At 42.1% G+C, this 14,314-nt stretch overlaps 3 protein-coding genes across 4 annotated transcripts in view; 1 reads left to right on the forward strand and 2 right to left on the reverse strand.

Moving 5' to 3' along the window:
- Window positions 1-11,599, forward strand: part of LOC6032072 (protein artichoke) — a 39,867-nt gene extending 28,268 nt beyond the window's left edge. For both annotated transcript variants that reach the window (XM_038259727.1, XM_038259734.1), the window contains exons 3-5: window positions 7,358-7,502; window positions 7,566-7,658; window positions 7,741-11,599. In XM_038259727.1, coding sequence (XP_038115655.1) covers window positions 7,358-7,502; window positions 7,566-7,658; window positions 7,741-11,493 — 3,991 coding nt within the window. In that variant the 3' untranslated portion in view covers window positions 11,494-11,599. The remainder of the gene's footprint in view (window positions 1-7,357; window positions 7,503-7,565; window positions 7,659-7,740) is intronic.
- Window positions 11,600-11,938: 339 nt separating this feature from the next.
- LOC6032073 lies at window positions 11,939-12,598 on the reverse strand. The gene has a single exon (XM_038259781.1). It carries the CDS (start codon window positions 12,570-12,572, stop codon window positions 11,961-11,963), a length of 612 nt encoding a protein of 203 aa, XP_038115709.1. The 5' UTR covers window positions 12,573-12,598; the 3' UTR covers window positions 11,939-11,960.
- A 40-nt stretch (window positions 12,599-12,638) lies between these two features.
- LOC119768757 (zinc finger protein OZF) lies at window positions 12,639-14,194 on the reverse strand. The gene has a single exon (XM_038259769.1). The coding sequence runs from the start codon at window positions 13,868-13,870 to the stop codon at window positions 12,668-12,670; it is 1,203 nt and encodes a 400-aa protein (XP_038115697.1). The 5' UTR covers window positions 13,871-14,194; the 3' UTR covers window positions 12,639-12,667.
- Window positions 14,195-14,314: the final 120 nt, after the last annotated feature.

The raw sequence follows: 14,314 nt of genomic DNA on the forward strand, positions 1-14,314 counted from the left end.
ATACTTCCATGTCACTTTTAGATCATTATGGAAGTTATATTTGCTCTCAAAGGCCAGAAAAAAAGTGTATTTCCTGATAAGATGCTTAGATTCGAGTCTCAAGTGTGAGGTAGCCAATTGTACAGTCCAGACTCGATTATCCGGAGGCCACTTCGGATAATCGAATTACAAAATATGTTTTTCTTCGTTGGCTTATTTTTGATTGTCTTAAGTATTAAGAATTTTAAATCCAAGATGGCGGCCAAAATGGTGGCGATGAAATAAAAAAAATGTGTTTTGTAATAGCTAATATGGGCTCGTAGAACTCAAATTTGATATATGAAGTAAGAAAATTTCGATTATTTGAAGTCCCATACAAACATTTGGATAATCGAATCTTCGGATAATCGAGTTTGGACTGTATTGTCAATTTTGCCATTTATACTGCCACCTGAAAGTACCTGTTGCCAAAGTAATTTTTTTCAGAAAAAAAACCTTTTAATCATGATTTTATCGATGAATATTTTAAATGATTGACTTTGACACGATTGTTTCTCACACTAGTGGGATTCATCAACCCCTTTTTCATTGAACTTTTAACGCGTCCTTTGCCGGTCGTAAACCACGTGCATCTTTTCTGCGGCAAGAACTAAGACATCTTCTTAGCGCTCGTTGAAGAAGGTACATCGCCCCGGGGGTAGTAAAAGTTTGTTTATTGCAACTCTTTGGAGAGACAAACACAATGGTGATGCTGCTGCAATGAAGATCTTGTCTTGAGTCGGCTAAGATCTGCAAGGCCAGCACCTTTGGGGTCTGCTGTCTCGTTTGAAAAATTAAAAACTAATTGTGGGGATGCTAATTATCGCCGGGCTTGGCATGAAATCGCAGCCAAATTTAAGCTTTTAAGTATGTTTGTTTTAAAATTACAGGTAAAGGTAATGTGGCCGGCGGTAGTCAGGCACAATTTTCCCGATAATGCGAGCCTCGCCGCCACACCGCTCTTCTCGCGAAACGATTCAGCGATCATTGTACTTTGGAGCTGGTTGGCTATAGTAGAAAGCCCTCGCGGGCGAAATTGTTTTCCCTCGAGTTTTCCACTTTACTACTTACCTACGGGCTGTTGGCGCCCAGTCAACACCGATTAGTTCCACCGACGATTTGGCTCGATTAGCATAAATCGTGGTCCGCCACAAGACTTTTTAGATTTCGGAGCTGCTTACAATAGGCAAATTTTTAAACAAAACAAACCGCCAAAATTTGGGTCACCTGCACCTGTAAGAAACGAATAACTTCAAGTGCGATCGCCAAAATTTACGCCCACTCTTTGTAGCGCGTGTGGCGCCAAAAGTTATCTAATTTAATGAAAATATTTCTCCGCCATTCGCGGAAATAATGCACCGCGCTCTCCATAGGCGGTATGTAACAAGTGGTACTTGAAAAAAGTTGGCATATAAGATGCCTCTTCAGTTTCAGCTCTTTTCACGTGGATTCGCAGCCATCGGTTGTTGATGTTTTGGTGCGCTCAATGGGGTTTGAACACACCATTCAATGGCTAATTATTGCCATGTATATCGCCCTGGCTTTGGGTAAAGCACTCGTCATGATGAGCTTACACGATTGTGTATTCTACTATTGCGTGTTTTTTCCTCAATGACTTGTTTGAAGATCTAGTTACGTTGCCAAAAAAAGGGAGGTGGATTCTACGCGACCCAGTTCTGGACAAAGCGCAAAAAAGCTCTTCAATGAATCAACAATACTCAAGCACATGTGGCTACAATTATTTCAGCTCAAGCTTGTGTGTGTGTGTGTGTTTTATTTGCGCCTCCCTGGTCCAGGTATAATTTGGTTGAGCTTCTATTCCCCCTCCCTAATTATGCAGTCCAATCAACAGTTGTTTCTGTTGGTTGCGAAAAAAAAAACCAAGCCAGTGCGAGAGAGAGAATGATTGTTTATATGAATGAAGAACCAGACAACATATGGAGTACCGTTTTTGGGGATGTGGATGATGATGTTGATCGGCCGTTGATAACCCCTCCCTCCCTCCCAAAAGTAAGACCACCAACCAGCCAGAGTCGATGTGGTCGGCTTACTTCAGTGGGGTCCCTCTCTCGGCGAATGAATTTTAATTGAAAGGGGTCAAGAGTCTTGGCTACTGATTTTTTTGTGTGTGCTTCTCGGCTATTTGCTAAGTGAGCTTATAACAGTCCCGCGGAATGAAAGATAATCGGACGAAATTTAAATTGTTGCGTAACAACTATTCCTCCTGCACAGCTGGCAGTTTAATGGGTTTCGGCGGTTGTGGGTGGTGGTTATTAGCGAACGGGAGAATGATAATTGGGAGGTGTTCTATCGCGATGGAATGGCGATGTGTGAAGGTGATTTGAAAGGGAAAACAGTTCTGTAGGTGTCTGAAAATTATAGTACAGACCGTACTTGATAATTTTAATTTTGAATATCTCTTTGGATGTTCTTAAAAGAACTTTAGATAAGTAAATCACATAAAAACTGTTGTGTTGTTTTTTTTCTAGTCCAATTTGAATTCAGCGATTTCAATTTGCTAAAATTTGATTGTAAAATTACTTAACAAAATCTTAATCTTAATGGTATCACCGCCATAACGAACGCTATCTTTAATTAAAATATTCTATTATTCTATTTTAGGAAGTTGCAAAATTTACCGATTTCTGTTTGCAAATTTATTGTTTTAATACAATTATATACAATACAAAATCACTTTCAAAATGATAACTAGTGTATAATGATAAGCTCAATTCTCATGGAAATCCATGCCATAAGCTTTTTTTAAAGATCCTTAATATAAGATTAAATGAAGCTAAAATTCAATGGAAAAATATTACAAAATTTTTGTCTTGATATTCTTAAAAGAGCTTTGGATGTTTTGTTTTCTTGCTTCAGAATATTTGTAATTCATTAAATATAAAATTTTAGAAAATTGGCTTGTTTTGAAGTAACAAATTATGGAACACAATAGAAATATAAGAGTTCTAGATTTTTAAGAAAAAATGATTTAAGGTGAAGCAATTTTGATTACTTATATGTTTATTATTTAACAAATTCAAAAGCAGAAATATCGATAAATGCCTGAGGACAAATGTTATATTATGAAAAGCTAAATATCCTTTATTTCATAAAATATCCTGAAGTTTTACGTCTTTTTCTACCTGTGCAGGGTTGTTACGGGCGGCGCGGATCGCGTGGATTTGCTGACTAAATTTGCTCAGGCGCGGATTTCGCGCGGATCGTAATTTAGATAAATAAATTAATTAGGAGATATAGAATTACTTTCAAGTTATTAAGAAAAATATTATCAGGAATTACGATAATTTGTTTTTTTTTTCACTGAGTGCAATTTCAATTTCTTATTAATAGATTTTTTTTTGAAAATGTTCTTAATACGAACCGTCGAAAAATTAAGATGAAGATTATGTAGAGATAATTTTTTTAAATGTATGGTTGAGAATTTCTTAAATACAATTATTACTACACTTAACTCATTTCCTAATATATCCGGCTCTGAATTTGTAATCTTTTTGAGTTTTGAGTAATGTTTTTTAACCTTATATTTTTCTAAATTTAAACATTCTTGGCGAAAAATAAAAAATCAGAACATTCAAAAATTAATGCTCCATCATTCAAAATTCAAATGTCAAAAATTCGAAACATTTTTTTATATTTTAATAGTTTCTTAATCAATTTTTATAATTCAGATTAAAATTTTTTCGAATTTCTAAAGTCGTAATTAAAAAAAAACGAAATTTCTAAATTCAGAATTTTAAAAATCTGAAATTCAGAACTCCAAAAAACTAAAAAATAAAAAAAATCATAATTTAAAGAAAAATTCAAAATTAAAACAATCATAATAAATAAAATCAAAATTTAAAAAGTCGAAATTTGAAATCTAAATAATATGAAAATTAAAACAATTTTGAAAACAAAAACAAAAAACGGAAATCTCAACAATCTCAAATAAAATTTAAATTCTTAGATTCTTAAATTCCTAAATTCTTACATTCCTAAATTCTTAAATTTCTAAATTTTTAGAAGAATAAAAAAATAAATATTTCAAATATTGGAAATGCAATTTGTTTCGGAGTGAAATTTTAGTGAGGAATTTGGAATACAATCTGTATTAAAATTCATGGGTTTTGAATTTTTAGAATTTCGAAATCTAAAATTTAATCATTTTAAAATGTTAGATTTTGGTTTTTTGAGCTTATATTTTTGAAGTTAAATTTTATTTATAAGATTTTTATATTTGGTTTATAATTTTCTATTTTGTTTATATTGGTCAAAATTATTGTTAAGTCTCCCTGATTTGCAAAAAGATTTTTTTCTGGTGACACTTTTCTTAACGTCTCTTGAGGTATTTTTTAAAAGTATTTTTTGCTTTCATTCCTTCAAACATACACCGAGCTCCGTTTTTTTTTATCAAATACTTTCTGCATTAGTTTTTTTCTTTAGAAATAACATTTCTCGAATGTTGGTTGTAATTTTTTTACATGGCGCGGATTTGGCGCGGTTTTTTCGACTTTCCCGTAACAACCCTGCCTGTGATTCTTCCAAACATTTTAAAAATCCTATAATTGTCCAACTCGTGGTAATCAAATTAAGTGTATTTTAAAAAGTTTCCAATCAATTAATTTATTTTTGATTTACAATAATTTCAAAGAGGCCAATAAAAACTCCACTTCAAGTTTTTGTCTGGAGCCCCTTAAAAATTTACACAAAAAAAATTAGCGTCCGAAATAAGATTATTGCCAAAAACAAAAATATTGAAAAAAAGATTGTTAACTATTTAGAACGTATTGCTTATCGCTTATTTTTGGATTTATAATCTAATAAGGAGTTTTGAAGCTTTTCGCAAATTTAGAATTTTGGGATATTTTTTCATGGCTATTTAATATACTAAATTCAAGATAATTGTTTACATTAGCATAGCTGCAGTAATGTGCAAAGAATTTTGCGATACTTTAAAAAAATTAGGCTAGAAAATTTGTCCCATTCATCCTTGAGCAGAGCCGAGTTAAACTTGGGACAAACAATTTTACTACAAAATTTAAAATTTGGATAGTTAATTATCAAGATTTTCTGATTATCTCTATTATTTGATTTTTTATTTAATATTTTTATACCTGTTTTTTTTGTAACGGTCTGACAGTACAAACATAACACACATTAGTTGTAAAATCTTTAACTCACCGTTGAATCATGATGAGGAATTCAAAAACATCTTAGAATTAACGGTTTGAAAATAACTTTTGGAAAAGTTGAGTCGAATTGAACTTGGCTATTGCGCATGAAATTGGATTTTTCGTGTTTTTCACTGCCCTTTGTTTGATTGAACCAGTCAATCATGTTGACCTCATTTGAAATCCTGTTGTTTATTCTATTTACTTTAAATCTCCCCAAAATCGTTTTCCCATCAAGTCAGGTGTTAAACTTTTCAATTAATTTGCAATTCCTTTGTTTCTGTTTCCCTCACTATTTCGACCAGCTACAACGATCCCGTTGTGTAATGCTGTTGTTCTCCTCCAGACGAAATCAAATTGATTTTATTTTTCCACTCTTGAGATTGATTTGATTCGCCCATTTTTTCCACTATTCATTAAATCTCTCGATCTGTGTGCTGCTGCAACCCTTCTGGTGGTGCACATTCCACTTGCCACTTGCTCTCCCAAGCAGGCTAACGGTCTTGATCTTTGGAACATAAACACAGTAACATAGATTTGTGTCCAGGTGAGCCGAGCTTGGCCGCGCTAGTCGTTGCTGCTATTAGCCAGCGACACACCATTTGTTTATTAGCTTAGAGACGCTGATCATGGCGCGGGCAAACCTGTTCGGAAACAAGTTCCAACTCCCACTCGGACGCGCGGACGGAACACACAGGAAAATAGCACACTCGACGTACTCCAGAAAAGTTGGCCACATTCTAGTTCGGAAAACCGTTGCAAATTCCTTCACTTCGCGGAGTTGTGGTACATATTATGTGCAACGATCGTCCTTGATCGCTGGTGGGGGTGCCATTCTAATTCGCCAACTCATTACTACGATGATTTGAATTATCTTAGGTTGACTTTGTCCAGCACCATTGGCACTGCTCCACTCTGGGTGACCTTCGAATGGCGCTCTTTTTTTTGCATCCAAGCTCTGTGCGCAACCTTCGTTCGTCACGTGGGAGCTAGGTTGGTTTAGTCGTGACTGCGCGCAGACCCCCAGTGATCTAATATCCCGTTAAGTAATGCGAACGTTCACTCGCGATGACCCGGTCAAAGCAAACAAACCCTCTCTGTCCGTTGCGATTAGCCGAGATAACCCCGTGAAGAGGGTAGATCTACGGTTGCGTCCCAGAAATGGTCGTCTGATTGGTTTGTTGAAAAGTAGTAATTTGGGTGCCTTTTCTGGATTAAGATGATGACAGCAGACCGAGCATCATCTTCATCTAGGGCTGCGACCCCAGCGACACCAATTTCACAGAACTGCCATTCCTGGCCAAGACCTTACGTAACCCATCGAGGCATAACTTCAACCGCAGGAAAGTATAAACCGCTCAGTTCTAATTATTATTTTCACGCTGGCGAATTGAAAGCGACAGCTTGGCCGGTCTTCTTATGCAACGCCTCCAAGTTCCCTCAGAGGGTTTCACGAAGAAGACAAGCGTTCGCTCCGCGCGTTAGACAAACATGTCCACCGTGGAAAGTCACGTCGTCGTCGTCGTGGTCGATTGTCGTTCACAAATTAATTGCTGAACCATGTGCGAGGTTTATTCAATAATGATCGCCGCTTGGGATAGACCGGGCCGGCCAAGGTAGACAACAATGATGAGCAGTTTTTTTTCGATTTGACTTCATTAGCGGCGTGTCCAATCGGTCATTAGGTTGTTTTACACGCGTGGTACCTTTGGCATGCATAATCGCCGGTTGTCACCGGGGTGTCATCAAACAATGGTCGCTTGGAGTGGCTTGATTGCTCAATTATTACGAATATCTGCAGTGAGATGAGATCTTCGCAGGCGCGTGTGTTTACTTTGCGAGCAAATTTGCTAAAAGTAAAAAAACTGATAATAAACTTGGTCTAACCAGCGTGGCATCGATTTTAAAAGCCGCACCCAATCCTAAACAGCAGCCCCTCCTTAAATTATGCCTTGTAATTATACACGCCGCGGTGGACTCGTTCGCGCGTTGATCGGGGCAGTCGATCAGTCGATCATCGCGGCCAACGTTGCGCCATGCCTCCATCATCTTTTGCATGCAAATCTCCTCCGCGAATCATTACCATTATCGTACATATGAATTTCGAGCTACGATCGATCGCGGGCAAGTCTAATTAGGTCCAATTTTCTCTTTTCTCCTCGCTGTAGATGTAACATTGAAGCAGTTGGCAACAACAGCCAGTATGGATTCATCGCCGTCGACTGCGAACGAACCGCCCTCACGGGAGGAATCCCGGCCGGCCTGCCGATCATCGCCTTCTCGCATCGCAGCAGTGGACATCAGGCGATTCCAGTGAGTGTTGATTGCCCGGGAAGTGCTCGTTGAACGCTAATGATCTCCCACTCCCCCTTACAGGATCTATCGATGCTGAGTGCTTCCATTAGGAGGTTGGATTTCTCAAACAATGGGATCCGCAATCTGCCGGACAAGGCCTTTTCGCCGGTCGGGGTAAGATCAACACCTCCAAAACAACACCAATTCACACGTTCTTAATCGATCACTCTCATCCCTCTCCCATCCCCCGCTGCAGGAATACATCACCGAGCTACGTTTGGCAAACAACTTGCTGGGAGATAATTTGAATCCGATCTTCTCGACCACCGAGCTGCAGACGCTGAAGAACGTGAAGGTGCTCGATCTTTCCAACAACCAGCTGATGGCGCTGGACGAAGGAGTCTTCATCGGGTGTCGCAAGCTGCAGGACATCCAGCTGGACGGAAACAAGCTTACCGCCGTTCCTGCGTCCTCGTTCAAGGATCTACCCTCGTTGAGGATCATTTCGCTGCGCAACAATCTGATCGAGAACGTGTCCTCGGATTCGTTTGCCTTCTCCAATAAACTGGAGCGCATCGATCTGCGTTACAACAGAATTCACATGCTCAGGGCGAACGCTTTCTCCAACCTGCAGACGATGAAGGAACTGCTGCTAGCAGGAAACTTGATCAGTGTAATCGACGAGCGCGCCTTCATGGGTGCAGACATGATTCAGAAGCTTGATCTTTCCGACAACTTGATTGGAGAGTTCCCAACGGCCGCTCTCAGCTCGATCGAGTCTCTGAAAGTGTTGAATCTTTCGCTGAACAACATCGATAAGCTAGAATCGAAGCATCTGCAACAGCTTAGAAATCTGCAGATTCTCGACATTAGCAGGAACGTAATCGCATCCGTTCTCCCAGGAACATTCCGAGAGCAGATCTTGCTTAAATACCTCGACCTCAGTCTGAACTCGCTTCGAACGATTGAAGATGATGCTTTTGAAGGACTGGACAATCTGCAGACGCTGATCTTGCGTGATAACAACATCCTTCTCATCCCAGGAAGCGCCCTTGGACGACTTCCCCGACTATCCAACCTGTACTTGGACTACAACCGAGTAGCTGCCCTGTCTTCCAGCATCCTAAAGTCAATCCAACCAGAAAACATCAGATACCTCTCACTATCCCGTAACGTTATCCGAGAACTTCCCGCCAACAGTTTCACTTCGTTCAAGAAGTTGATCTACCTCGACATTTCCGGAAACAGCTTGGGAGTGATTAACGAGGATACCTTCGCCGGGCTGGACAACACCCTGCTCGAGATTAAGATGTCGTACAACAAGATTTCAACGTTCCGTAAAACCGTACTGCCAAAACTACGGAGGTTAGACATTAGCTCGAACAGCATCGATGATCTCGCCATTGATGCCTTCCACGGATTGAGCAACCTCCTGTACTTGAACATGAGTGGAAACGAACACGTGCTGCAGGTCACGCGAACCATGATCTACCCGCTCAACAAGCTGCAGGTTCTCGACGTAAGCAACTGTGGTCTGAAGGGAATTCAACCCGACCTGTTCCACAACAACACCGAGCTAAGGATCGTTTTACTCAGTCACAACCACCTGAAAATGGTCGATGAAAACACCTTCATGAGCTTGAACAATCTGTTCAACGTCGATCTGTCACAAAACGAGATCACCACTATCAAACCTCGATCGTTCATCAACACTGTCAATTTGCGAACGCTAAACCTGCGTGGCAACAAACTGACGGACTTCAAGGCCGACATTTTCAACAGCGAAACAGCCATGGAGACGCTGGATCTGTCCGATAACGAAATCAGCACTTTTGCTCCCAGCACGTTCAAAATCCACCCTCGGCTGCGAAAGATCATTCTTGCGAAGAACAAGATCGAGCGGTTCAGCCCCGATTTGGCCAACATGTTGGACTTTTTGGAAGTGATCGACTTGAGCGAGAATCAGCTTACAATCATCGATCAGCTGGACTTTTCGCGATATGCCAACCTACGAGAGCTTTACTTTGCTCAAAATCAGATCGAACTGCTGAACGACATGGCGTTCCACAATTCAACTCAGCTGCAAATCATTGACTTGAGCAGGAACCGTCTCGAGAGGTTGAGCGAACGAGCGTTCCTCGGAATGAGCCGCATCGAGAAGCTGGATTTGAGTCACAACACACTTCAAGAACTGCCGGAAGGAATCTTCGACAAGAGTCGGGTGATAAAAGTTGAAAACATCATCTTGGCCAACAACAGCTTTCGATCGATTCCGTTTAGCGCGCTGAAGGATCAGCACGACAGCGTTTACTCGCTGGACATGAGCTACAACAAGTTGACGGACATTCCAGCGTCGAATGCCTACATGGTTATGGTTAACATAAAGGATGTCGACTTTTCGTTCAACTCTCTGTCAGAACAGGCCATCAAAATGCTGCTGGAGCAACCAAAGACGGTTCGCAAACTCAATCTGGCCAGTACCGGAATCGAGCGACTGCCGATCCTTGAAACGCCCTACCTTCAGGTGCTAAATGTATCAATGAACAACATCAGTGCTGTTGGTGATCGTGTGTTCGATAAAACAACATTGCTGGAGGTACTCGATGTGTCTTCCAACCGACTCGAAAATATCGATCCGTTGAAGTCGGTGTGGCCAAAGTTGACTCTGTTGAGCTATCTCGACTTATCGCGCAACCCGATCAAAACGATCATGGCGCATGCGTTCGATTCGTTGGACGCACTGCGAACGTTGAAGATCAAGGATCTCCCGCAGATTAGTCGTCTGGAGAAGAATGCTTTCAAACAGTTGAGCAGTTTGTCCAACTTGGAAGCCTACAATTTTGCCAAGCTCGGATACATTGATGTGCAAGGAATAATCCAAGAGTTGCCTTCGCTGGCATCGATCGATATCGAGGTAAAGGATTCGGTGCTAGAGTCCGATCAACTGCAAGTAATTGATCACCCAAAGCTAACCCACCTGGGACTGTATGGATACATGCTGCAGAGTATGTCGTCGGGAAGCTTTGCCGGACTGAGAAATAAATTTTTGAGTGTCAGTTTGAAGAACACGTCCCTCTCATCGCTACCACCGGCGTTGCTGTTGCCTTTGCCACGATCGTCCCACATTGATCTGGACATTTCCGGATCGAAGATCAGTACTTTGACGCAGCCCTTCCTGAGTTCGATGGACGATCGGAAGAACAGTTTAAGCATTGCTGGATTGAGTACTAATCCGGTGCAGTGTGATTGCCAGGCAAGGGCATTCCGTCGGTGGATTATGGCCGCAAAGGTTATGGATGTACGCTGTTCCACACCAGACGCAGTCCGTGGACGATTGTTGGTTGAAGTTGGAGATAATGAGCTGGTGTGCGATCAGAAGAAATCCTCAACGGCAACGACAGCTTCAACGACTACCCGAACTTCGACGATCACTTTCACTAATTATACTGCAGGATTCACGCAGGTCGTAACAAAGGCTACCCCAACGACAGAACAAGACATAATCTGGAGTGTGGCACCGACGGCCAAGACCAAGTCCAAGACGAAGATGCCTCCGATGAAGCAGATGCCAATTACAAACGACGACACCTTGATCATAGGAATTGTGGGAGGAGTGATTGTGTTCATCTTCCTACTGATCATCATTATCTGCATATGCAGGTTGAAGATGAACAGCGATCCCTACCGGGGACCACCGATTGGTATGTCGACGATGCATCCCAACGGTATGCAGGTCAACTACAAGAGCGGAAAAGGAACGCCCATTTATCCGATCGTGGCTCCGTATGGACAAAATTACGCCACTCTCCCATACAAGCAGAGTTCTTCTCCGGACACGCCGCAGCCAAGGCCAAACTATTCGACGATCGGTCGAATTCCACACCAGTACCAGTACCAAAACCAGCACATGATGCCACCTCCATCACACCACTCTGCAGCATCTCTCCACTCGGTCCATTCTGGTCAGAATCCGTACATGGCCTACCAGGATGATAAGGCCTACCGATAGTCACCGGTTACGCAAGGCCGCCTTCATCACCTCTCCACTGAGATTTTCTTTTAGCTCTTAACTTATTTAAAATAACTGCTAAGTACAATGTTCTTTATTTTAAAAACAACGAAAAAAAAAACTGCCACTACTCTCGTCGCCAACAACACTTTCACATGAAGTCAATACACACACACACACACATTGAACAACGAAGAATGCTCAAATCTATACTTTAGTTAGGCGGTGAACACTGTAGAGAGACCCTTGGGTGCCATCGGCGAAGCTGTCCTTGCCGGTTGTCTGAGGGTAAAATTGTTGAATAGCTCGAAAAATGGTGGATCATATGTTTCCACGAGGACATACTTGTTTTGAGTGGTGCTTCAGACCGCTGAGAACAAAACATCTTGTTTCTGTACTTTATCGTTTAAATTTAAATAAAAAAATAAAATAAGTAATACACTAGTAACGATTATGATCGAGTTGTTTTATTGCCGTTGATAAATCACAAAATGGTTCAAGTTTTCACTGCCAATGCGAAATGACTGAAGAAGTTTCCAATTCTGGTGGGTTGGGAAAGACGGCTGGAATGGCATTGGATTGGTATGAACGCTTTTACCACATTCTGGTCCAACAATGATCACATGACGTCCTTTATAGTTATTGACATAATCGCAAAACGCTGCTCCATCGTTGAAGTAACAAAACATCATAGCATGCCATTGCGCGTTCTCGTCGCTGGTTGAATTTGCACCTTTACTTTCCGCAAACACCATAGGAATGTACGTTTTGGTGGCATACTTGGATCGCCACCAGTTTTCGTCCTGTTCGACGCCTGCCACGAGAATTCCCGTTCCAGCGGTGATTAGCCACTCGAGTAAACCAGTTCCACAACCTACGCTGATCACACGGCTGATGTTGTGCTCTGCCAGGCAAGTGCCAATTGTTTTCAGATCTTCACTCAGTGGCCATGCCCACAAATATTTGACCCGCGTATCCACCGCCAGTTCCTGACCTAGGTTGATCACTTTTCTCCAATCGTTGGCGTCGATGCACTCACTAATTTTACGCTCTACTTGTTCCTCTTCGCTGCGTTCCATTATGCATGAGGGACTGGACCACCGGTTGGACGCGAAACGAAAATAACAAAATTGCCCGTATTTTCACGTGTGCGCTAGCGTGTTTCTTCGCGCTCTCACCTAGTCGAATTGGTGAAGATCTGCGATGTGCGCTTTCGCCAATGAACTTCAGAGAAATTATTTATAGAAGAATAATTATTGCCGCTCGCAGTGTTGGTGGTCGTCGACGATGTTTTAGGGGTTGACGGCGCCGGCGCGTGCTCATCTGATGATACGGCATTGTTTGTTGGTTGAGGTTTTGCTGTGACGTTGTTTGTTTCATGGTCGTCGTCACCGTTGCAGCTCGGTTTGAGGATCTTTCTGTAGATTTCTAGTGGGTCGACCTTCGGGATAGGTTTTGGCTGCTGATCAACTTTGGGTGTCGTTTCTGATGTAGATGCTCTGGGTGGTTCGAGAGGTTTCGGTGTTCCTACTGTTTGGATAACACTGATGCGGTTTGATATGGGTTCGACGGGTTTCGGTTCAGTCTTTTTAATTTTATTGCCCTGCTGGACGTCCTTCTTGATGACTTCCAGTTGGTCGCCAAGATCCCCTCGAAGTACTACCTTATCGAGATCGCTCTCCGGATGGAAACTCCTAGCGTGCCGAAGGATGTTATCTTTCCTGGAACTTGTAATGCCACATTTATCACATCGATATTCCTTCTGGGTAACGTGCGTTTTAAGGTGCCGTTCAAGGTTCCTCGCATCAACAAACTCTTTCTCACACGATCGACACTGGAAGTTTTTCGATTGATGGCTTAACATATGAAACTTGAGGGCATTGTTCCGGTAGAACGATTTGCTGCAACGCTCACATTTGAATAGTTTCTGTTTAGAGTGCAATATCTTGGCATGCTTTGTTAGGTTGCCTTTGAGGCGAAAAGACAACTTGCACTGATCACACTTGAAGGGCCGCAGTCCATCGTCTGCGTGGCTTTTTCGGTGCCGCTCCAACGCTTGCTGCGATGGAAACTGCTTCGAGCACTTGCCACACCTGATCGTTTCTTCGCCAGGCGTCGTCGTCGTTTCGTGCTCGCAGCGTCGGTGAAGATCAAGATCACGCCTATGTTTGTAGGTTTTGTCGCAATCCGGGCACGGGAGACGCCGTTCCAGGTGGGTCTCCGCGTGGAATGCCAGATGCGACTTGGAGGCAAAGGTGCGTTCACATCGGTTACACTTGAACGGTTTCAGTTCCGGCTGGCGGCAGTGCTCGTGGTAGTGGCGCGTTGACCGATTGTTGAGCGGCTTGCGACACACGGCGCACTCCTCCGTGGACATCGGGTTGCGTTACTGCAGGATTGGTTGAAATCAAAACAAAACATTGACTTACGGGGGGCTGTTTCGGTAGGAGCGCATAAGGTATGCTGGTGGACCCCTTGCACCGTGGTATGTTTCCAATAAGAACAAAGAAATGTCACTTTTGGATGTGCTGCGTCGAATGTCGACATTGTCGTGTGTATTTCACGTATAGGTTGCGCTTTTGGCTCAACAATATGTGTGAATTGCATTTGTTCAGGTTATTTATTAATTTAATATAAAACATAATTAGATTCTATGCAAAAAGTAACACAAATAAGAAATTTTTCATACAAATGTTTAAACAAAAATCAAAACAAACAGTCGACATAGCGCGTTCATCGATTTATCTGTCATTCCTCGAGAGACACCCTGTGCTGCTTGCTCTTTTGTGAGCCGAAGCTGGCGCAGCAGCAGGCACTCTGT

This window comes from Culex quinquefasciatus, chromosome 1 (assembly GCF_015732765.1).
Source record: "Culex quinquefasciatus strain JHB chromosome 1, VPISU_Cqui_1.0_pri_paternal, whole genome shotgun sequence".
In the NCBI taxonomy this organism is placed as follows: domain Eukaryota; kingdom Metazoa; phylum Arthropoda; class Insecta; order Diptera; family Culicidae; genus Culex; species Culex quinquefasciatus.